At 45.7% G+C, this 25,246-nt stretch overlaps 1 protein-coding gene across 1 annotated transcript; it reads right to left on the reverse strand.

Annotated features, from left to right (window-relative positions):
• Window positions 1-3,973: 3,973 nt before the first annotated feature.
• On the reverse strand, window positions 3,974-25,246 carry LOC308040981 (alpha-2-macroglobulin-like protein 1; the record flags this gene model as incomplete). The annotated part of the gene is made up of 35 exons (XM_080345398.1): window positions 3,974-4,014; window positions 4,107-4,209; window positions 4,422-4,490; window positions 4,926-5,016; window positions 5,399-5,523; window positions 6,030-6,245; window positions 6,424-6,641; window positions 7,298-7,460; window positions 8,142-8,216; window positions 8,412-8,568; window positions 8,932-9,013; window positions 9,196-9,372; window positions 9,780-9,863; window positions 10,554-10,608; window positions 11,044-11,165; window positions 11,453-11,579; window positions 11,698-11,923; window positions 13,246-13,332; window positions 13,756-13,937; window positions 14,494-14,610; window positions 15,041-15,190; window positions 16,144-16,289; window positions 17,054-17,117; window positions 17,522-17,752; window positions 18,102-18,269; window positions 18,728-18,837; window positions 19,239-19,353; window positions 19,688-19,802; window positions 20,589-20,673; window positions 21,273-21,432; window positions 21,952-21,969; window positions 22,854-22,906; window positions 23,252-23,414; window positions 24,444-24,627; window positions 25,191-25,246. The coding sequence occupies 35 exons, from the start codon at window positions 25,244-25,246 to the stop codon at window positions 3,974-3,976; spliced, it is 4,335 nt and encodes a 1,444-aa protein (XP_080201524.1).

Genomic DNA, 25,246 nt, shown 5'->3' on the forward strand with positions numbered 1-25,246 from the left:
GTGCATGATACATCTCAGTCCCATCTCCATCTCCCATTACCGGCATGGTGACCAGCTGCTGCAGCCAGGAGACACTTGGGAAGCAAGCACCTCTTAGCAGGGATCTGCAACCACTGGAACTTGTGGTAGGGCACAAGATACCTGGCTGCTGTCCTATACTGAACTCCCTCCCCAGCCCACAGACCCATTGATCACTTGGGTCAGAGACAGGCAAGAGGCGCACAAGGAGCTGAGGCTGGAATTGTGTCCCTGGAGGCAGGCAGTCCTCAGTGCTCAAGCAGCGGAACTGATCACAAGCTAAATGGAAGCATGTGCACCACCAAGACTCCAGGTTGAATCACCACAACCCCTTGATTTTGTGAATGATAAAAAAATTAGTGCAATGTGCAACATGTCCTGTTCTAAAGAGAGAGGAAGAAGTTCAGGTCACAGAGAAATCAATGTGTTTTGTGCAAAACCATTTTTTCCCTGTCTTGAAATTCTCTCCAGTCACCTCCTTCCAAATGCTCTCTGGTAGCCAGACACCACAAGTACTGCAGTTTAAGTCCAAGAAATAACATTTTGAAGGACCCAGAAGAGAAATTGCAATGGATATTTAGTGAAAAATGCCACTACATGCAATTTTTACACAGTGTGTACATGTCTGTATATGAGTAGAATTTTTCTGTGTGTGAACTCCTACTGCAATAATGGGCTTATCCATGAGCTACCCCTCCTGTGGTCAGTAAGGACTAGGTGGAATACACATATGTGTATGACAAATACAGCAGTTGTTTTCCCCAAAATACCTTTATTCCAGGGAATTTTATCAGACCTGTTGCCTGCGCTTTGCTAAGCACTGCAAAGAGCTGGTAAGAACATGGTGGCATTGGTAAGTGGGGTCCCTCTCTTTCTGCAGGAGCCCAAGCTGTAGCCAGTGGTGCTAAGTACTGATACCAAGTGCAGGCCTGACTAGCTCCAGTTCTGCTTTTTTATATTAACAAGGACAGACAATACCAGAGATAAAGGCAAGGGGGAGAGGAGACATTTCCAAAGAAGGTTGTAGTCTCTACGAAGTTGTTTTTAAAAATTTTCAGAGCAAATAGAATTCTGGTAAAAATCCTGTTCTGCAGAGTTCAACTTTACATTGCTCATGGACTGCTGAGGAAATTGAATAAAGAAAAGAAAAGGAAAAAGCACCTGTTTAAACAAAGGTGCAGAAGAAGGGAGAAAGTGACACCTGGAATGAAGCCAACCGCAGCATAGCCACTTCTGGCACTGCACAGGGCACTGGTAACACCTAACTGCTTGTGCAGGTTTGACTGAAAATGAGTTAATTTTCTTCATGTAGTTAGAAACCTTTCTTGTTCATAGCTAGCATGCTCATTATTCGGACTTAGTTTGAGAACAAAAAGATAACACCCCAGCACAGAGTTAATGTTTTTAATTGCTCTGGTCTGAGAGCTGAGGACACTCTGAGGGCTCTGCCCATAGGTGTGAGGCAGCGAGGAAGGGGGGCAGAAATGGGCAGAGCTTGATTGACGTCCAGATTGATCAATGAGAGCATTCCATCCCATTAGCATCATGCTTCAGATTTAAGGACAGTTGGGACCTTTCAGGATCTCTTGCTCACTCTCTCTGGGGTGTTCCCACTCTTGTTCTCTGGCACTTTCTCTTGCACGCATTTTTTTGTTTTGTTTTGTTTTGTTTTGTTTTTTTTCCAGAGTCAGGGGAGGTTTGGAGTTTTTTTCTCTGTTTGGGACCAGGGTGTCACTTCCTGGGACTGGCTGCTTAGTGTGGACAGAGTTCATTTGGAATTACCTCCATTATCTTTTATTTCTACTGTATGAATATATATTTACTAGTAGTGTATTAGTATTTTGTTATTTTATTAAATTCTGTTTATCTCAATCCAAGTACCTCCCTTCCCTTTCAATTCTCTCCCCTGTTGGCAGAAGGGGAAGGCAGAGGGAATGAGTGAGCAGCTATCGTGATTGTATTGCTGGCCCAGGTTAAACCACAACACTGCTGTGCTGAATTTATGCATTCATTCTGGTCCTGTTAAGCTGCACATGAAGCACATAGCAGGCTTTCAGCAGCCTGCCTTGCAGGCAGATGTCCTCAGTGCATTATGGAGAATGTTCACTCTTAACCAAAACAACTTGCAATGCTTGTGTCTCTGCCTCGCAGAGGAGAATTGCTGAGACTTCAGGGTTACTCTGGAACTTCAAATGTGAAATTTAAACACGTTCAAAATCCTTCCTTTTTAACGACTACAAATCGTTAGGATCTGGTCTGGAGAACTTTCAGCGCTATAGCTAAATCCAGACCCTCAACCTTCACCCACCTCCCAGACCTTCCACTCCTAAGCCTGACTTTGCACTCAGCCATCACACTTGCACAGCCAGCTCTAGCAAGGTTCTCTGGAGACTCATCTGTCTATACAGGGACGTAGCACTGTCAAGCTTGAAGATCCCAGATCATGAGCTGGATTTCCTTAAACCATGAGATTTTATTTTAAAAAGTAATGACAGATGTTGGATAAGTTTTGATTGTTGAATTGCCCTTGCATCTCCTTGTCATGTGACAAGGACTCTGTTCACCCTCCAGTAACTCATTAAGCAGGGATTGTTCAACCCTGGGGTACCATCCCTGCCTGACAACTCATGTTTGAATTGTCCTGTGCAAGACCCAGCTTCACAGGTGGTGCAGAAACAAAAATTATTCTCCTCCCTCTTTCTGTGCTAGAAGGACAGCAGCTAATCTGTGAGATACAAAGCAGGGTGGATTTACTTTACATTCATATAAAGTGCAGAATCAGACAAGGCCTTATTGCTCGGCTACATCTTTGTGCAGCAGATGATGCTCAGTGGGATTAGTCTCCGTACAGAGCTAGAAGTCCTCGCTCCATACTGATGACTGCGTGATGCTGCTGGAGTGCAATCCAGTGTTGGACGACATGAATGCAAGGTGCATGGTTCAGCTACACTCTCTCTATGACAGTTTGCTTACCTGCTCTCTCCTCCAAGGAAATCCTCTGTCACAAAGTCAAAGCACACACCACAGGACTCAAATTTGTGATTTATATTTTGTTGTAATTCTTTTTACAATCAAGAAAATCCATGGCTTAATACAATCAAAATTAATCAGACACCCCAAAGAATTCACCAAGAAATGGCTGTCAGGATCAACAGGATGGCTTGGGCTGGGTTTGTTCTTCAAATCTAACTTGAGGTTTGCCCCAGCTTCCTGAGATGTGACTTTCCAGGTGACACACATCCCATCAAACCAGAAGCAATAATGCAGCAGCCCTGTTGTCCTAGGGCATCTCGCACTAGTGGGATCCCTGTGGCTTGAAATAGTGGACAGTAAGGGAGCAGACCAAGTTCTTGGAGAAATGAGAGCAGGAAGAAGGAGTAACCCAGAGAGCAAATAATAGGACCCAAGTTATTAACTATGGGATGCTAACAGCTAGGGAGCCCAGGCTCTCACTAAGGATGTAAAAGGAAAGGGTATCTCTGTTTTGATCTAGTGGCCTTGTTTTATTTCAGTCCCTCCCCAGCAATAGATGGGACTTTCCATACCCAAACAATGTAAGATGAAACTAGCACTATGAATTCTGCTTAGAAGTTGTTCCGCAACAGTGCAAAGCATCTATGAGCACTGTCAGCTGGCAAGCAGTCCCATGTACCATACCAGCTCAGAAAGCCCTGTAGGAAGTCCTGGAAAATGAACATGACTAGTCCTTCACAGCACGGCTACATGTTAAACACTTGATGTCCTGCCTACAGGGCAACCCAGCAAAGACTACATTATAAAGTCCAGAAAACAGAGGGCAGAGACTAAAGTCCCTGGAGGCCTAGGGAATTCCAAATAAAGTCCTAAATGATGGGAATGTGCTGAATCAAATTTACACAGGGCTCCTCTGGGACAGAAGAGAGATGGCCGGGTTGCTTGCTCCGTATAGGGGCAGAGGAAGGGACTCACACCTACCTCAGATGCAGAAGACATTATAATCAGCCAGGGCCTGCTCCTCTGCAACACAACAGGAGAGATCTAAGTTATCCTTGCATAGAGCCAAGTGCAAACACCCAGACAGTCCTAACATCTCACGGTTCCAGACTCACCTGGATGGTAGTAGTCATAGACCCTGACATGGCCTGGCTTCAGGTTGGTCACCCCAATCTCCCGCTCTAGATGCAGGACATATGTCTCAGACTCATGGCTCAACTAGGAAAGAAAAGCAAAAGACAGTTCACTTATGAGGTGTTCTTTTTATTCCTCACCTAAATTTGATTCTACTAACAGGCAGTAACAACTCTGTGGAGTCAAAGGCAGGACAGGAAGATTAATATCGTGCTCTGGTAGCCCAGCCCTGGACTCTCCAAACAACTCTGCCACTGTTCTCTTCTCCTGCAGCTTCTCTAGTAGCACACACATACTTTGTCTAAGTAGATGGCAACACCTCCTTGTGTATTCTCGGTTCTTCTCACAGGGTGCCAATGCTGCAGCTAGGAACAGGAGAGGAGGAGAAGCAATTTAGTTGGATCTTTGAAAAGCAAGTGTGAGACATTCCAACAAGGTTTATTTAAGCTTGAGTAGGCAGGTTCTCATTTACTCATTTCCAAACTTATTTTGGGCTATTAGCCCTTCAGGCTCATCCCCCTGCAGGATCACTCAGCTTGTGAAAAGCCCAAGGCCAGGAACCTAGGCTACTTAGCTGTCAAGAATATGCTGAGTGAATTGGGCCAGAAAGATCACCAACCTCAAGGCACAAAGAGAGAGCCAACAGTATGTGTTCATGTTTGTTGTGTGGCAGAGGGAACAGGATGGTAAGATTGCTCAAGAAAGAGACAGACAACACCTTCCTATGCAACCACACCCTCTCCTTGGGCATGGATAGTCCCACCAACACCATATCACCATCCTGATTCCAGGCTTCTTACAGACATCTGGGATCCTCGAGCCATCACGAATCCAGACAGTAGGGACACCTCCACGATCACCATGCCGGAAGTGGCTCTCTTCCCAGTGTACCTGGAGGAGAAGATAAAAAAGAGAATCTCTCCCAACTTCCCTCCACCACCATACACTGTGTGTTGGACCCTGAGCCAGGCAGCCCAGCCAGGACCAGGGCCAAGGCAGGCACTCTTCCCTCTCACAGGGAGCAGATGATGGCTGCACTGCTCTGAGCATCCCCAGTCTGAGATGCCTACTTGCAGTCCTCTCCCTAGCAAGAACCAAAGCCCTTGGAAACATTTCCCCTTCCCTAATGACAGTCATATCTTTCCTTCTCCATCTTCCACCTGGAACTTCTGCTGAAACTGCCTGGTGCCTGCATTGCAGCCAAGAAGCACCTCTCAGCTCTCCAGCCATGCCTGGCTTTCCTTCCCAAGTGAATCTGTGTCTTTAGAGTCACCTGACATTGACATAGACAGTAACAGAGTGTGTATCATCCTCAGTGCAATTGACAGGCTTGGTCTTCACTTGCAAGGCAAAGGATGTGGAGACCTGTGGGGAAGGCATGTTGTACCTCAGCACCATCTGCAGGGTGATAGGAAAAGACAGAATAAGACATTGATAATTAGTTCAGTATCATCTATCATACCTATTTTTTTTTCATTGACTACTCTAATCCTCAAGATACAGACCCCAGACAGTGACTGGATAAACCATACACAGTGAGTATACTCATCTTGGTACCCAAAATACAGGTCATTCAGATTGGAAACATTCCATGATCCTTTTACCTGGGGATCCTTCTCCTCACCCTTTCCCTTGAGACTGTGCAAGTCAGGCACACAGCAATGGGACCAATATACAACATTTCCACCCTCCAATACCCTGAGAACCATGGAAGCATCACCGTTGTCACATTGGGACACGTTCTGTCTCTGAGTCTTCTACAGCACACAGGTTTGTTGCATTGGCAACAGGCTGGGATTAAAGCCCAGTTAATGCACATTTCTTTGCATAGAGATACAATGGAGACTTGTTTTTAATAAGATGATGAGCAGAAGGTTGTCACAGGAGGGTCTGTGGGAACCTACCCGGGTAAAGACACAACAGCTGCCATGGGCTTGCACCGAGAACTTTCCCGGGACTTCTGTTAGTGCTGCCTCCTGCACCAATAGCCGGTTCTGGTAGGAGACTTGGAACTTCCTCCCAAATCCTCTCTGGGACCTCACCCTCACTTCTGCAACCCCTTCAGTGTCATACGTCAGTGCTGCATACTTAGCCAAGGCCTGCAAGGCAACTACTGTGTCCTGAAAAGGAAGAAACAATGACGCAGCTCTGAGACCCAAAGACACTTGAGCTCACTGTACTGAGGACCTCCATTTACAAGTGCTCTTCTCCTCAAAGAGTTCTCACTTGCATAAATTGTGCATAGATTGTGCAGAGATTATTTCTCAAGCAACATCCCTGTCCCTGTCCACAAGTTACCTGTGTTGAGGCAAACCCTCCATAGGCATTCTGCTGTCTGGTGAGCCAGGACACAATGCCCAAGGCTGTGGTGAGATCAGACCCTGTGGTATTAGGCTTGGAGAGCAGGGCCAGGAGGACATAGGCTGTCAACTCCACATCCAGAGACAGTGGCTGTGACCAAGTGCTGGTACTGGGTCTGGGCTTGGATGAGATCTGACTCCAGTGGATCTGCCCACCTGGGAAAGGGAGGGAGTAGATGACTCTGAGGGATGTCAGGAAAGAAATCCTGAGGCCTAGGAGGATGGTGTACCTCAAGACCATTGACTAAATACCTCTTGCCTAGGTCATCATGTCACTGGGTAAACTGCAGTCCTGTGTATTTTGCAATGCTCACCACTCCATGTTACACATTTAAAGACCCATTTGCCAGGGTGATAAACAAAAACTAATATGCCAATAATCTGCATACACAGTACCTCCCAGACATCCAAGTCCAAGTCTGTTGCCCTGTTTGCTGGGTCCACTATACCTGATACTGGCTAGCTACCCACTAGCCATTCCTGGTGGTCACTAACTAACAAGAAGTAGGACAGCTTGCCAGCTTGTTTCACTCTCTGGTGCTTTGCAGTGCTGCCTAAGAAAATCCACTTCTCTCAAAGCCCAGCCTCTACTTTGAGTACCAGAAAAGGATGAGAGGTTTGAAGGAGATCAGCACCCACACCACAGTATTGCCAACACATACTTAGAGTTTGTAGACTGGCTGTCTAAAAGCTCTCTTTGGTGAAGGACCTAAAGGGTAAGGCTATGGTCCTGCCAGGTTGCATGTAACCAACGGCTCAGAAAGCTCACTTGCCTCTTCTCTGATATTCATCTGGCACCAAAGCTCCCATACCTGTTCTGATTGCCTTTCGATCAAGTATATCAAGTAGCTCTTGTGTGCGTTGAGAGTCCTTAGCCAAGGCAAAAGTGTAGGCCAGCAGGGCCTGGGTGTAAGTGCTGGCAGCTTCAGGAAGGGAAGAAGCGATACAGTCCAGAGCTTTGCGCACCACTGTACTCTACAGAGAAGAGATGCGTGGATGTTGGTCACACAAAAACACACATGAGGCAGGCAAGCACTAACACACACAAGCAGAAGGACACATTAGCATATGCTGGCCAGAAAGCACCCCATAGTGTCTCAAGCCTGCCCTCCTCTCTTTGTATCAATGCAGCACCAGTAAGCAGTGTCTCCAGCCCTTGGTGCAGGGTGCTTCACAGACTCTCCCCAAGCTGGTCACAGGTTTCAGCAGTGCCCTCTCAGTGAAATGAAGCTAAAACACATTAAAAATGTCATTACGACTATTTACTTGACTGTGGGAACAGCTACACCAACCAGTCCTTCCTAACAAATCACCACTAGCTCTCAGCTATGTATAGTACAAACGGTAGCAAGAGAGTGGGAGGATGGGTTGAAGGAGCAGAAATGAGCAGCCAAAGCCTAGGAAATGGTCATAGTATCCATCTATGAACTCCAATTGCTCCCTGTAGTCTAACATCAGCTTCTCCCCTGCCAGTAATGCCATCCTCAAGGGATAATTGAGGCTTTTTCCTCAGAAGCAGTAAGTTCTTCCTGCCCCACTCTATTACTTTGTCCACAGCCTCTTGAAGATGTTCTGTTGCCTGCCTCAGTGACACCGTTAAGCTATTCAGGATTCAGATCTTAAGTCAAGAGCATGGCAAAGAATCCCAGTATTTACCTCTGGTGACTCTCCTGCCTCCAAGTATGCAGCAGTGATGTAGGCAGCCAAGGGGATTTCCCCATCCACACCTCCCTACAAAAAGTACAAACAACCAAAAAGCTGGGAAAGTTAATATACAAAGACTTGAAGCCTTTCAGTAAAGGTCCCACCTATTCCTGGCTTGCTCCCACAAAGGAAAGCAGAACAATACAGGAAAGAAAACTAAACAATTACGAGTACTTGGCAAGAACTGCTTTGAGTTGTCCTTCAAGGTGCTCTGGGTCCTACCTTCATGGCTGTGTGGAAAAGCTGGCCCACATTTCTGAAGCAGCCATTGGGCAGCTGGTGGAGCTCCAGCCAGGTGAGAGCCATTTGAATGGTCCTGTTGTCCAGAAAAATGTACGGCTTGGCTTGCACAAAGCATTTAACCACAAATGCAGTCAGCCTGGTTGGGGAGAGAACAGAAAAAAAAGGCATGAGAGAGGGAAGAGAGAATCAGAAAGAAATTGAGTGAATGAGAGAGAAGGAAGAATGAACTGAAAGAATCTAAGCAGAAGTTGATGAAAAAGAAAAAAAGTGGGAATTTGAAACTGATGGGTCTCTCCTCACCATTGTTCTGCTATTTGTTGGTCCAAAACCAGTTCATCTCAGAGACACTTGTATACCCCTGGGATGCCCTAGCCCACAAAACACCTGGAAGACTTTGCGTCCAATAGGACAGAAAGGATCCAATGTTGGAAGCAGAAAGCTGCCCACCTCCAGGCTGTCAGACAGCAGGTAGACAGCAGGGAGAGAGTCCATGTCTTACCAAGTATTACCATGCTCATCCTTGGTACCAAATTCACTGTAGGAACCATCAGGGTGTTGATATTGCAGCTGTATCTGGTATCCTGGGAAGTGGGACAGGACATTAGTGCTCAGAATGGTATTTGCAGTGAGATCACTGGGCAGGGAATGGGCTGATGTTAACATTATAAGTAGCTGAGTGCCCTGAGGGGAAGGGGACTAGGCAACCATTGGTAGATTGGACACAGGAGAAGGCAGAGGAACAGGGTGGGTCTGCTGTACTTGCCATTGCGCAGGAATCCTGTAGCCCTCTCCTTGATCTCAGGGGTCAGTTGCCTCGTCTTCTTCAGGTACTGCAGTAAATAGACAACAGGAGCGAACAGCACCATGTTCTGCTCCCCACAGCCATGGGGCATCTGCACCAAGTGATCCATGTTCTGCAGTGCTGTCCCCATGAGGTCACCTGAAACAAAGTGTAGGCAGCCTGACCACCTCTAGGTAGGAGGCTTGGGGATTCACTTCCTCCTGCCTGTGACCCATTCCCAGCAGTGCAGCGGGCAAGATAGCCCCAGCACAGCAGTGTGGGGGCACCTCCGTCCAGTCAGTTTATAAGTTCCACTGTGCCCTCTATATGGGCTCTATGCATTCCCATCCCGGCAGGGGAAGCCCATAAACAGAACACCCTCTTCCTTGCTGAGTGTTTGAGGCTGTCTGGAGCCAGGAAACACAGCCACATGCATGAGAAGAACAAGGCAATGGAGCCTTGGAAACCTCAGAAAGGGTGTTGGGGGGTTCTGGATTTGGGCTTTCCTAGGGCTGAACTTAGAGATATGGGATGTGGAAAGGTATTAGCATAGCTGAGTTCCTTACCTGTGACTGAGATTGTAGCTCTGACTGAACCTTCAACCACATTTAGAGGCAACTTCAGGGACACAGACTCCTGTGCTGGATTCCCTGACATCAGCAGGGAAAGGTGTGGAGAGGACAAAAAGAAAGACATCATGATGAAAACAGCCTTCAAAATCCCCAGAGGTCATTAGAAACTGTTCTATGCTAACAGCCCATTTTCCTGTCACAGAGGTTGCAGGTCACCCCAAAAACCCTGTCCCATTCCACCCTCAACTCCCCCCATCAATCTCACTGCAACTTCATTATCCTAACAGCCTTCCTTCTGAAAAGGTTGAGAGGATCTTCTCTTCTAAGCCTTCTCAAAGCCACCTTCGTGCTTTCCTTTACATAAGTTACTCCATCTTGTTTCAGATTTCAGTTGCAGGTATGTCTTCTCAATACACTTCATGCTCTCAAAATCTGCTAATGGCCCCATCATACACAATAAAATTCAAGATGGGAGCAGCAATCCTAAGTCATCTCCTCCAGCCTCACCATGTTTGGTAGTCCGGTTTTATTACCACAGGTGGAAAAGGCCTCAAGCTGTCACATTAGTATCAGGGACACTGATGCTAAAAGATTGGACCTCCCCACATCCTTACACAGGCGAAGCTCTAGCTGGCACTATAATTAGAGTTTGCTTCTGTAGGTTGGTCTTGTTGACAGAAAAATATTTAAATAAGTGGAAAGACCCAGGAGGTAGTTAGGCAGGAAGTAGGGGATGTGCAGTGTGAAAGAAGAAAACAATCTCTCTACCTTTTTTGGGACACAGGATGGAGCTGCGAGCCCTTTCTACCAAGACTCCCTCTGGCTGTTGGAACACAGAAAAGTAGCATTATAATGGAGAGAAACAGGATTACAAGTAGATTAGAATTAGACATGGACAAAATCCTGGTTCAGGCAGGAATAATATCATTACCAGGTAATAATGCAAATTATTGTCAATTTTTTTCATTTCAGATGAGAAAACAGCACACATTTTCAGAATATCATAACTTGTGAAAGTCTGTGAGAGCTCAAGAGCAAGGACATAAAAGAGTGTAATATTTAAAGTTTCCTATAGTATGAATTAGAGGATACCCCTCCCACATCCATCAGCCCTCTTCGTTAGGCCCAGCGCAGGCCCTGAGATTCTTAATTAGTCATCTTTAATAGCAAGGAGTAACTCCCAAAATAAACCTGCACAAAATCTGGGAATTTCACAAACCCCACTTTCAGGTCTAGGTAACAGAAAAGCTTGTCTGACCCGGACCAGAAGGAGTTTGGTCATCATGTCTTTCTGTCCTTGATTTGGGACATATGGTATCTCTTCACCACAGAGCTCTTCAGTGGCCACAGCCTCTGTGCTAACGGTGATGTTCATGTGCCCTGAAAATAACACACATTTAGGTGCAAAAAACCTCTTCTGAGGAAGCACTTCCCTTTAATAAAATTGAAGTCACCTGTGACAACAAAAAATCAGATCAGAGCCCTATATGATTCTGTACCTCCTAGCACAGACTTGTGAGTAATCATGACCTTAGGATGAATGCAAACACGTACTCTCTGGTTAACAGGGCAAACAACTCCTTGCTCCACGTCAGCTCGTACAAAACATCCCCACCTTGGTCCTATTCCTTCCCAATTCCACCACCCCATCTCCCTGTTCTACTCACCCAGTTGCTCAGCTGTGATGCTCCACTGAAAGGTCTTAGCTTCCTTGGCACATAAGCAGCTGCTGTAGACACAGCCTTTGCATGGCTTCAGCTGGAAGTGAGCAAACTCTTCCAGAGTCACTTGGATCTGAAGGTACAGCAGAGATAGTGGTGGTAACAAGATAAACATCACAGGCCATAGACTTGAGCCATCTCGTACCCACCCATACCATGCTTTTCTTGCAGAGCCTACAGGGCTCACCTACCTTCATGCATTGCTGCAGGTAGTTGAAGACTGTGGCCTTCAAGAGGAAGGTCTCACCCTTGATCACAGAAGACGGCAGGCTGAGCTCCACAAGGAAGGGCTTGAACACAAGCAGACTGGAGGCTGGAGCAAGTCCAAAGCCATTACGTCCTGTGCAGAACATCCCCACTTTCCATTCTGTGATGACATTAGGCACAGTGACGGTGATATTCTTGTTTCCACTGGGACTGAGAAGTAGACAGCAACAGAAGCATTTAACTGACTCTTGCTGTACACAGCAACAGGTGACCTGATCTGCACCGTTCTCTCCAGTGTACCCCACCCCCTAAGCTCAGTCTAACCCCTAACCTCTGCTGAATTTATAGCCCTTGTAGGTCCTTGTAAAAGTAGGAACCCCTTCCTCAGATGTTTATATAAACAGAACATTTTTGACAAGAGGTTACATGGCTGCAAGATGTCATCAATCACACTCAAGGCTTCTCTCAGACAGTGCTTGCCACTTGCACATATGAAAATGCTTTATAGGTGTCAGCATTTTTATTCTTCTTGGTCTAGGGATGGAGAACCAGACACATCAGAAGAGCAACAAGACTGGCTCAGCATCTGTAGAACTTAGCAGAAGAGACAGATCCAGCTATTCACCTTCCTGTGAGACACTGACATCTTAAAGTGCAATCGGAAGACAGGGCAGAGACTTGGCTTGTGCCCACATCACAGCTTCTGAGAGTAGCAGACTGTTCTGTGGCTGCTACCACAACAGACATAAAAACAGCCCTGGATAAAGCTTATTGATACTATTTGACTCAAATAACTGGAGACATTCACTTTTGCCAGGCACATGCAGGAAGGCAACACATACAACATAGAGACATTTGGTTGCTCAGATCAGGCTAGTGGTGGATAAATCACATAGGAGATTAATCTCCATAAATCACCATCACATAAATCTCACATAGCAGACATCTGCTGCTAGGGACTGAAGAGCTGGAAGTAGCTGAAAGGGCAGTGGAGATGGGAGAAGGCAGATAGGGGGGCATCTGGCCTGAGCAGACTCCAGTCAAGAAATTCCTAAAGTCAGAAATGAAAAATCTCCAAACAGTCCCTCAGCACACCCTGCGTACTCCCTGAGCCCTTCGCACAAGACACAGCTCCCAGTACTATAAAGGACTTCTGTGAAGAACAACTTCACCTGCATCCCAAGGATACATCCTGTGAGCACAGTTTAGGAAATGCTGTCTCACAGGGCTACCACAAGCAGGATGCGGGCAGTAAACCAAGCTGGTTTGCTGCACTGCACATGCTTTCCTGTAGTCCCATGCCAGCTACCTCTCATGGATGGACAAAACTTCTATACAATCATCTAGTACTGGAAAATGCATTCAATGCAGACATCAGCTCCAATGAGAAATGGCCTGACAGGTATGAACTCCATGACATACATCCTTAGACACCTTCCTCGGCAGCTTATAATCTAAACCCAGTGTATCTGCTGTCATTCCCCATTACACTAAGCCACCCAGACTAGACGCCTACTGCTCAGTTTACTCACCCCACAGAATACAAATCCCATATCCAGGTTTTGGGGAAATGCTTGTGTACTTTCTCTTCAGCTGAAGAAACAGGTGAAAACATAGTGCTGTCAGATGCTGTCAGATGCTCTGCTGGAAATAACAAAGCCCCAGTCATAACAAGGTCCTTGGGCCCTGGTTTAGAACAGAGGAGCTCCAGCCCAGCAGGTCATCCAGTCAGCACTTGGCAAGCACAGCACTGGAACAGAAGGCGCTATCCCAATTTTAAAATCTCTTGCCTCATTTCAAACAATAGAGGTGCTGTGGACCTTACTTGCATTTGTAGGCATCAAGTGAAGGGCAACCATTCCCTCAGCTCAGAGATAAGAGTTAAGATCCAGACAGCTCACTAATGTTTCAGAGCCAGAAGCCCTGAGCCCCAGGCAGCCTCACACTAGCACAACAGGGAACACTCTCCCTCTTCCATTCACAATTACAGCAAGTACTGCCTCTTCGCTCAAACCCAGGATTGCTATCACCTGAAAGAGTACCCCATGTAAGAGGAAACAGTTAGTAAATGCTTACTGTTATATGCTTTATGGGGCTGGGCAAACATCAACATGGGCCTGGAAGTAAACAATGCTCTTTCTTGCAGCATGTTTGTCGATGAAGTGGTTGAACACACTCTGGGCTTCCTGATATTGGTGTTGGTCATAATTTTCAACCCCATTTCCTGAAGGGAAAAAGAAAAAGAAACACACAAACCTTGATGCACCAAAAGCTCTCTATCCTCTGCCTTTTTGTCCATCACCCAATGGGGACTTGCCTGTCCTCTGGCTTGGCAAAGTATTTTTTTGCTTCATTTTGAAATTGAATTATTCAGGTCCTCAGTAATGAGCAAACAAGGTCTTCTGAGCTAAGTCATTTGGCCTGAGTTAACCGAATTTATTCTTTTTCAAACACATGGTCATTTAGGCACTATGCCTTCTCAGCCTGCAGAGTGCAATTGCTCATGCTATGGAGATTCAACATGCTATGTGAAATCCAATTAAAGTAACTAATCATCCTTGGCATCCTGAATCACACAACTGAAGTGCAGAACCACACAACAATTTCTTCTTGGTCAACAATTTCAAGTCTTTTATTCAAACAAGTGAGTTACAAGGGCTTAAACTGGACCTGTTCCCTGTACTGTCTGCAATAGCATTCCTAGGATATTAGTAAAGCCAGGGGACCACACTTCCCTCAATTCATGAATTCTCCCAGCCCACCAAAACAAACATTTTTACCCTGAATGCTGTAAACACATCAGGTTCATCAGAATTTGGGAACCCGCATGAATTATCATCTTCAGACATTTGTCGAGGATACCTGGAGTTATAAACAGATGGGAACAGTCCATAGATCTGAGAAAGCAAGAAAAGGTAAAAAAAAAAAAAAAAAAAAAAAAAAAATCAGCACAAATAAAATGTGGCATTCCCTTCCTGTCATTCATCCAAGGCCTGTTTGACTTGTTCCTGGCTATTGTTCATGACTATATGCCAGAATGCCCAGGCCTACTGTCACTCCTCTGATAGCATCAGCAGCACAACCTCACAACCTGCTGAACTGAACATGAGACATAATACAGAAGCTCATTTACCACTGGTGCACTGAACTGAGTGATGTTCAACCTCTTTCTTACCCCTAACCATTACACACTGAGAGCACTTCTGATCCTTCTGGGCAGTGCTTTGAGTCATTTGGGATATAAGCTCTGCACAGATGCAATAGTCTGTCTCCCCATCTCTTCATTTCAGACAAGGGAAAGGAAGAAGTTAAAGCAGGCTCACTCACCAAGGAGCTGCTGAGCTCTTTTCTTGGCTTCAGCAAAAGGATGCTCTGATCCACAGCCCAGACAGCACATGTGGATCCAGGAGCTGCCAGCATGTGGAGACCAATCTGTGAATCAGGAAGGGTCTCGGGCATTGAGAAGCCCAGCTCCACCTGGATGGGAAGAATACAGGCAATAGGTGAGTGACATTTCTGCTGCTGGCCACTCTACCGCTTCCTGAGCAGGGAAGGGACCTACATGAAGAGAGCTTCCAAGGCCTTGCATGGAAAGATGGGGCATTTCCCAAGACCCCCAGAGGTATCTAAAAACCATCACTTTGAGGTTCTAACAGGAAAGATAGCAGAGGGGGAATCATCATTGTACACAGTTCACAGTACTGAAGACATTCCTGTATCAGAACTTAGTGCTCTCTTTACTCAGCAAACCAGCCAGCCATGATCACACACCTCCCACAGCTGTCTTTCTGCTCCTTTTGGAGCCTCGGATTAATATAAGCCTAGCCCTTATGTCCAGGCTCCTTGTGCGGTATATCTGTTTCCTGAAGCACTTGCTTGGATCTGACTGCCCGTGACAGATAGACAGCTGTGGAGCAGCAGTAATTCCAGTCCTCAGAAGTTCATCTTTGGAGCACAAGACACAGCCAAGAAAGCAGATTCCTATGGGTATCACGAAGACCACATCACTCAGCCATTTCTGGAGAGCCAGTAAAATCCATTTCTTTCATCAGCCACTCTCAGCTGTCTTTCTGACACCACATACTAACAAGTTTAGGTTTCTGCAGGAGCAGCAGAGCAGCCTTGAACTCTCCTGGGAATCACAATAGTAACCTGTGCTGGGCTGTGATCCTATTGGCTTGCAGTTGTTATACAAGCCTACGGAGATAGACACAGCAATTCTCTTTCTTTCTCAAACATTGTAGCAGCCCTCATAATGCTCCACATGCAGTTGCACAACAGCACACTTCACCATTCACATGTTCATGTGTTGGCATCCTACACATCATCAGCCACACAGAGATACCCATATTATGTATTCCTCAGTCTCTTCATTGCAACAGACACCTACACTCTCACACATTTAGTCAGGCCTCAGACACAAATCCTACCTTATTTCTGAAACACATGGAAACACTGAGGATGGCAGAATCAGCGATGATTTTTCCATTAGGGAAGATAACATAAATTACAAGTCTTGGAGCTGGTGCAGAGATCAAGCTGAAGGTAAGAGGGATGGAAAATAAGCCTTTCAGCACTAGATGGAGGAGAGAAGGAAGAAGAGAAAGTAGATTTGTAGTGAAAATGGACTCTGATCAGCTTTCACCATCCTGCATGTGCCTGTTTAATTCCTTTCCTCAAGTCTTTCAGGACCAAGGAGATTTCTGGTGACCACTAAAACAATCAGCACACCTCTGGATCTGATATTCAAGACCAGCAAAAGACTCTTCCTGGTTCTGTTGGTTGCCTCAAGGAGATGAAACAGGTATTTGGAGTTCAAGCTTAGTGCTGAGTAAGAATCTCAGATATCTTTCAAAGCCTCCAAACATCTCCCATCCCATCACCAACAAAGAGATGACCTTTGTCCCAAAGCACCTGTAATTTAGGCTTTTAAAAAAAAGAGCTGGAGAAGTAGACAACAGTGAGTAAACACCCATCAAAATGACAGACTGTGGCATCCTAACTACTTAAAGATTATTTTTAGACACAATTGCAAATTAAAGCAGCAGAGTTTTGATAGAGGGTAAGGCTATAGTTTCATGCCATTTGCAGGGGCAGCAAAAGGAGACTTCTTTGAAAATGAAGAAAACAGAGGATGAGCCTATGGGCTGGGAAATGCTGAGTATTCTTCTCTCAGTACCAAGCAGGAGGATAAAGGAAACATGAAAGCTGGAAAGGCACATTGCTCTGTTGCAACAGAAATTGGTGAGCCAGCTTTAAATGGAAAAGAGGCTTATACTATGTATCCAAATAAGACAGGATGCCACAAACCACTGACACAAAACAGGGGAGTGCACTTACTTCTTGGCAGCCCAACCCAAACAGTCTTCTGACCTGCATGGACTATCCCTCTTTTCCCTGTGACCTAGTGAAGAATACAGAAAGGGAAATGAATGCCAGTTGCAGTCTTTGAGACCACTGTGAAGATCAAAGTAATCCTGAAATTGGAGATTGAATGGGGGAAAGAGGAGGGATATGAGCTTTACTCACTCTCAGGTAGCAGAGAGAGCTCAAGGGATCAAAAGACTTGGGGAAGGACAGGTAAGGCCAATACCTGCCCTGCACCTGTGCAGAGCCCAAAAGAAAGGTGCAGCCTTTGTTGCTATTACTACAGTCCCAGGATCAAAACCAAGATCCAGCCTCATGATGGCTGGACAAGCTACCTGATCTGGGCTGAGCCAAAGCTATCATATAACAGGCTTGAATCTGTAGCAGATGTTGATCTTGTGCCTTAAGCCATTACCTACTAGCACTTCCCCAGAAACTCACAAAGTAGGAGAAAATGACACGCTTGGGCCCATGTTCCAGGTCCTCCTGGTAAATTCTGAAGTCCACCTGGACAGCCTGCTTTTTACCACAGGGCATCGTTTCTGGCACACGGACAATAGAGACAAAACTCCTGCTGGTGCTGTAGAAAGGACGTATGAAATGAGAGGCTCGCTGGTAACTCAAATCAGCTGTCCCAGGCTCTATATCCAAATCTTGATGCAGGACAATTGCCTGGTGATATACATACACACACACACACACACACAAAGAAAAAAAAAAAAAAGGTTACTTTATCTAGTTAAGCAAGTCAGCTGCAAATCACCCTAGCTGCAGCTTGGTAAGAAGCTCAGATCAGGTCTGAGCAACATCATAGCAGAGGTCTCTGTGTGAAGAGCTTGTGAGAAAAGCAATTTGGATCTGGAAAATAAGCTCTCAGAGGGAGGCAAGATCCAGAACATGCTGAGGTGTTTCAGGTTTGAATTACTGTTCTTCAAGGAGCAGGGGAGATGTCTGTGTGGCAATAAACAACTCTGAGATGCACATCTACCCCTGCCAACAAGACGAACACTTCCTCACTTACCTCCAGGGAGGCCAAGGTGCTGTTCCAAGCAGTCGTGTTCAGGCTAAATGAAGCTGTCCCAGAGTCCCCAGTAATGTACTCCTGCTTAAATTGCTGCTCACCGCAGTTTACTACAAGAAGGACTTTTTTGTGCTTCAATGCCTTGCCTTGGTAGTCGATGACTTTAATCTGAGAACACAGTGGTGAGCAAGAGAAGTGCAGAAGAGTCTAATAAGTGGACAGAATCTCTTACTTCTCTAAGGCAGGAGCAGAATTTCCAAAGATAGCAAGGTCACCCTTTTAGTCGCTAACTATATGGTCAACACTGCTACTGGTCACCTCCTATTATAACTTGCACATGTTCATTCACGCCCATACTCTCTATCCCTTCACAGCAGAAGTCCTCTCTACTGCTGAAATTCGAAGTATTTGGGTTTGCACCCCACATATGGATCCCCACAGCTGTTACTACTCAAGGCTTATTTGGCAAATGGCAGTATAGGGTGTTTTTCCCACATTCAAGAATTTTGTCTCTGGGAATCATTCAATGTCCTCCCAAGCCCCTGGCTGGACAAGACGCGAGGTAAGTTACTATGAAGGCATTGCTCATGCTCCCCCCTCTAAAGGACTGTATAACTGGGAATTACCTTCCCCCTGTACATCTCTCCAGTGTGGTAGTAAGACTTCACATCAGCAAACAAGGCCGTGCCACCAATCTTGGAGATGAGTAATTTGTGGGAAGCATTGACATGTATGTCTGAATGAAAGCAGTGAAACAGAAACATAAAGGAGGGAGCAAGGTAGACAAGCACAAATCAGCAATTTCCCAGAGAGTGACCCACTGGTAATACTGATGCACATGTTCAGCCACACACACACTTCATACCAGGGAGATGATCTGCACAGGACTCTGGATATCTAGTCTTCTTCCCACTTCTTGCCCTTAGAGAGGTCCCTAAGCTTCACCACCTGAGACCACAGGCACTCACAGTGAGTGTGTCATGCCATCAGGAACCGGTGGCTCTGTCTTTATCTGTGAGCTTTCTGGGCTCAGAAAGCTCAGAGCCCTTGCTAGCCTGAAAGTCTCCAGTGTTCTTGGTAAGATTAGTGCATCTTCAAATGCCTTTTACCAGCCACCAGAGATGTTTCCAGAGTTACCTGTGCCATTCTCCACCAGTGAGGCCTCTGCAACTATGCTGTCCTGATAGTACCGAAAGTCTCGAGTGAAGGAAGACAGAGTCACATTTGTGAAGAAGCAACCCATCTCGTCTGTCTGATGGTACAAAGAGAGGAAACAAGGTCTGAGCAAGGCATTTATGTTAGAAGTTACCCAAACAACGCAGAAACAGCAGCACAAAATCCCTGGTCTCAGGGAGCTTGCCTTTTGACACAGCTGTCCAGGATGTGGAGCTTGCACGCGATGTACACGCAGTCATAGTCATCAGGCACAGTTACTAAGAGGCAGCACCAGTAGACCAGTGGCTAAACAGCCAAAACCACAGGGTAACACCACTATACTTCAGTTAAAGTCTCCAGCAGCCCTGCCTTACCCTGGGGCTAAGCACAAATGTCTCTGAATACAGTTCAGCTCCTGCTAAGTATCTCACCTGACTACTGAATTCCTGACAGAGATCAGGTTTGGAAGCACTGGGCAGAAATGGGGCTATCTTCTGACAAAGGCTCACATGAACTATGCCTTGGACGCGTTTCCCATAGGTGTATCTGTTTGGGGGAGCAGGGAAAGGAAGAGACAGTCACACACACCAAGATAACACAGCGCTTACTTTGCGTAGCCCTGGAGATTTTCACAATATAGCAAAAGAGTGACTGCGACACAGCAGGCTCAGGAGCCCTGACTCAATAAGCAAGGCCAAGTTGGGGCACCGCAGTGATGGCAGATCAAGGACTCTGTGATATAATCTGTTCTGGGAAACCAGAGTGTTGTAGGTGTTGACTCAGCACAGAGCTCTGAACTTTACATCAGCATCACCTGCTATAACCCGAGAAAATGCTGAAGGCATGCATCATCTTATGAGCAGAAGCATGGGTGATTAAGAAAGTGCCTTTCATTAAAAAAGCACCTTTATGTGAGGCTGTTAAACCTAGCATTGTCCTTGGACTGTACCTGGGGCAATTCCTTTTTGCCTCTCTCATTTCCGCTAGAGCATAATCTAGAAGAGCTTCCCTTCATTTCCCATGAGTTTGTTCTGCAGGGAGGTGAATACCAAACATCTGCCATGTTCTGTCCCACAAATGGCTGCTTGTCAAAGGGTAGGTTGTTCCACCAGGTTTTGTGTATAGAGACTCGTAGAGTGTTTTTCGAAAGGGGGCATTAGAGTACCAGGATAGTTATAGGAATGTTTTGTGTTGCATTAGAGTGCAGTTGTGGAAGATTCTGGCCTCCTGTAACTGAAGTGTAAGTAATTTCCCCCTCATGGTTACCTAGCCATCTTGTACACATCAGGCCAGAAATTAACACAGAGCCATCCCTCCAAGCAGAATCCTCACCTGCCACATACCCGGAGTGGGAAGGTTTTATCTAGTGCATAAATCTGATTTGGCGCTTCAAAGGTCACTTTAAATTTCGGCAGCACTGGAAGGGAAGCAACAGGGAATGTAGGAAACACTGGCCAGGGACAGCCTTTCAAGAGAATCAATGTGAAGATAGACTATGATGAAGTAAGAGCCAAGAAATGGAGAAAAAAGATAGCAAGAAGGGGAAAGGGAAGATTTCCATTTTTTCTTTAATGGGTTTGTGTGTAGTCCCTGGTTGATTCCTCTTTCTCCAACTACAACCCAAACATACCCATGTCCTAGTACTTCTAGCTATTTGCACTGAGAGATTAGCCTTCCAACACAATTAATTAGGGGATGAACAAGAAGTGGGATGGCACTGGACTTCATACTCTCTGGAAAAGGCCATCCTAAATGACCTTGTTCTGTCTAATGCAGAGACCTGCAGGAATCAGTTGTGTCAAAGGTCTGGATCCATGCTCAACATTCCTCCCACACACAGACCCATGGTCCCAAAGTTGTCTCTCTCCTGAGCCTCAGCTCACACTTTCTGTGACAGGTGCTATTACTTTTCCCATTTGCTCCTGGGATGGTTATAATGGAATAAACACCCAGCTTCCTCGATAAAGAGAGCAAGGTCCTCTCTGCAGCTCAGACTTATCCTCCACATGCTCATACCATAGTCCTCAACGGAGAAGCTGCCATACGCTTTTGCACTGGTTACATTGATGATATATGTCCCTAGCAGAGGCTCATCACTTAGCTGGAAAGACAGATCTGCAATGCCATCTTGGGGAAGCACATTCAGCCATTGCTCTATCTGGTTGTTCTTAGGGTCCTACATCCACAAGAAAGAAAGAAAGAAAGAAAGAAGAAACAGTTGTTCCAGCATCTCACTGACCCACACCCTATAGAAATTGAGCTTCAGAATTTCAGTGCTGCAGATTACCAGGTTCTATAGCTAAGCAATGAGGTCTGGTATAGTCTAGTCAAGAAATTTTGAAGGCAATATATTAATAATTCCAAGACTCAGCTCCCAGCATCTGATTCTCCTACATTTATCTACATTCTGATTTCAAGGAAACATCCTTCACAGTTCCAACTTATTTTATAAAGGTCTAAATTTATCTGTCTATGCTATGACAAGTCTAGAACAACTCAGATTTCTACTGAAGTAACTGGGAGCATAACCTCAAGTAAACACATCAAAAAGAAGCTGAAGGATTATATTTTAGAAATCTGAAGTTCTACTATTCCGCTCAGAGGTCTGTAAAATCTACCAGGAACTGAATATGAATAGCCTAGTGAAATGGCTGCCATCAATACTACTGTAACGCTAGATTTAAGCATAACTCACCTGGACAAACAGGGAAATCTGTGGGGAGGGAAAGGTAAAAACATTAGAAAATAGAAACACATGCCAGCAACACACACAAGACATTTCAGATGTAGAGCCCTCTCTGAAGGATGTGCAACTATTGATTTGCAAATTTACAGCACGGAGAACAATATAAAGTGAAACAAATGTCACCAAAAATGGCAAGTCCCAGGTGGGTCCATTACAGTAAGGTCTAGAGAAAGACAAAGGAAAAACCAACTTGGAGGTCACTCAGCTATTCCTGACAGAGTGCTCCATCAGGAAAACTTGTTACCCAAACAGACCTAGCCCTGGCTCAGCTACAGTCTTAACAGGGTTACAGAGGTATAGGCTCACATAGTTTGGAAGGAACCTCTGGAGGTCATTTAGTTCAACAGCCTGCTGAAGCATCTCAGAGAAGATTGCTCATAGTCTTCTCCAGCTGAGTTTTGAACATCTCCAAGGATGAAAATGCCTTCTCTGAGCATGTTTCAATATCTGATCATCAACGCAATGAAAAAGTTTGTCCTAATGTCTAATCAGAATTTCCCATGTTACAACTTGTAGAGGCCAGATTAAGAGCACCCCTCCCCACCACATATCCAGGAAATCCTGACTTGCAAACTATTAATTCCCCACATGACACCATCACAACAGGAATCAATATGTCCTATGCTTGTGCTTGCATGACCAGGACAAGCAAGAGCCATGTACACCTACACCATCTTCCTGAGTTACCAGCTTTTACTTGAGTTACTATTCTCCTCTGGACACCCATCAAACCTGGCCCAGGGATGAATGTGGGAAAGTTGGAGCTTGGGCAGATGAGCAGGGTAGAAATGAAGTAGGATCCATCCATGGAACAAGGCAGCCTTTTCTGCAGCCCCTCAGGGCTGGCTTACCGAATCGTTGAGTGCCATGAATTCCTCATCCAGAGTCACAATGCGAAATTTCACTGAAGGCAAGGAAATCAGGGAGTATATTTATCAGATCTCAGTCTTTCCCTACAGATTCCTGTTCTGTTTCCCCAGCTTCTGTCTCTATTCTATACACATTTGCGATAACATCTGCCACAGACATTCCCACATGTAAGTTAACATGGATAATGACTTACTAGCTCCTGCAACTTCACAGTCACAACTGGACATTACAGCCACTGAAAACATTACATCAACAAGAGACATTTTCTAAAAGCCTTCTGTTAGGGCTGTCTGTGAATATCAGGCAATGGAAGGCTTTCCTTTTGGTGTTACCAGCAGACAGCCTAGGGCACACGGTTGCTCCCTTTTGCAGCTCTCACCTGTCTGCCCTGGTTGATAGATGGTCTTGTCTGTTTGGATGAAGGTGCTGCTGCTGGCCTTGCGAATCAGGACCTTTTTGTTCTCCTCAATACTGACCCCTTCACCTGTTATGATCAGTTTGACAGTGGCAATCTCTTCTGTGCCGTCAGCTGGAGGTGCAACCTGTACAGAGAGAGGAGAGCATGCAGCCCCCAGGTAATCTTCTGGGGATTCTGAGCCGGAACTGATAGTTAAGTGGAAGAACTAACCCGTTCTCCTCCGTCTGTCTCAGGCCATCCATTCTCTCCAATACCTCATCTAGATCACATCCAGATCTCACTCAGCCCTACATGACAGCAGGAAGTCCTGCATGTCATGGAATCTGTCCTTTTTCCCAATGGTTAAGGAATTTCATCTCTAGTGACAAGCATGTTCCTGACACCTTTGAGTCTTCAGACTTGGTCAGGAAGATGGGCAGATGCCAGAAAGGTGGGAGATGGTAGCAGAGAATCAAAGGCGAAAGATCAAGCTGTAGCACAGCCTCAACTGCTAGGCCTTCAGGACTACCCAGCATGTACAAGCAAGAAAGCCAGATTAGAAGAGACAGAGGTTCCTCCTGGCACTAGCAGTCAAAGCCCCCCCCAGCAGTCTCAGGATAGAATATACTGTATAACAGAAGGGATACTGTTTAGGCATGTCTGCCTTATGCTGTCTTTGCTAAATTCCCACCAACAATGAATCAGCTCTAGGATGCTATTTGAAAATAACAAGCACATCCATTTACACCCAACTGCTCTTCAGTAGCTCCTAAGAGCTGAGTTGCTGCCTGACTTCAGATCCTACAGAAACTGCAGTATGTCATGCAGAACACTTTCCCCAAGATTTAGCTGTGGAACTGCATGAGTCCTTCAGAGAAGAGCTGTGATGGAAGAGAAGGAAACAGCTGGGTTCTTTTTATGTATACAGAAGTGTGGTAGATTTTAACAAAAGTAACTTCAATTTCAAAATTACATTCAGAATGGGAATTCAGTGCTGAACAACAGATATTATGTTGGGATAGATGTTCCTAGGCACCACCCACCCCTCTTTCTAGCAGGCTCTCTCCAAGGCATAGTAGACCCTGTCTATGTTATCCCTTTTTAGGGAGTAACACAAGGGATTTACAGTTCCTGAAGGGAAAATCAGTGATGGCATTTGCCTAGGGTGGCTCACCCAGAACTTAGTACACATGAAAGTCTTCTCCTTTTGGATGGTTTCTTGCACTAAAAGCTTATGTCCTGCAGAGCACTCCAGGACCAGATTCACTTGAAGCTTTGCTTCATAACAGGTGATATGAAGGCAGGCAACTTGGGTGGATGGGTAGCGGAGGTCTGCAGGGATCACCACCAGGTAATGTCTGGGGCAGAGGAAAGAAAACATCAGAGGTGGCATCAGGTCAAGCGCTTAGAAATGCAAAAGAGCTTCCATGCAGAAATCCTTAGCAATGTGCCATGACTGCAGTCAATATTCAAAAGCAACAGTGAACCCAGCAAAGTGATTGCTTCACTGATACCTTGAGAAATAGTTTCTGCTTGATTAGCTTAAATACAGCCCTACAATATTTTTCAAACCTCTTACTTCAGCTGTCTCCTGAACTCCCTAAAACAATCACTTGCAGTCTTCAGAAGTGGCCTCATACCCTTTCAGTCTAGACAGCAGGGATTTGATCTGGCATGGCAACTGGAGAAGCAAACACCCCTGAGCCTAAGGTCTGACTTGGAAGCTCCCCAAAAAGTTGGCTTGTATTTTAACTTGCAGGAGTCAATCAAATGCATGGGAGGCAAGGTAAATGTCTCAGACAACTTTTGAGGCGATCTGATAGAGCAGGAAGTATAAGAGCTGATGGCATGGAATGTGGTCTGTCTACCTAGACTGATGCCTTCATAAAAGAGACCGAAACAGAAGTTCAGCGCCACTCACAGTTGGTGAAAAGCAGCTGTCATGTGCAACAGAAGGCTCAGGATGGCTGTCCTCAT

The sequence above is a fragment of the Nesoenas mayeri genome (genome assembly GCF_963082525.1).
Source record: "Nesoenas mayeri genome assembly, chromosome: 1".
NCBI classification, from domain to species: Eukaryota; Metazoa; Chordata; class Aves; order Columbiformes; family Columbidae; genus Nesoenas; species Nesoenas mayeri.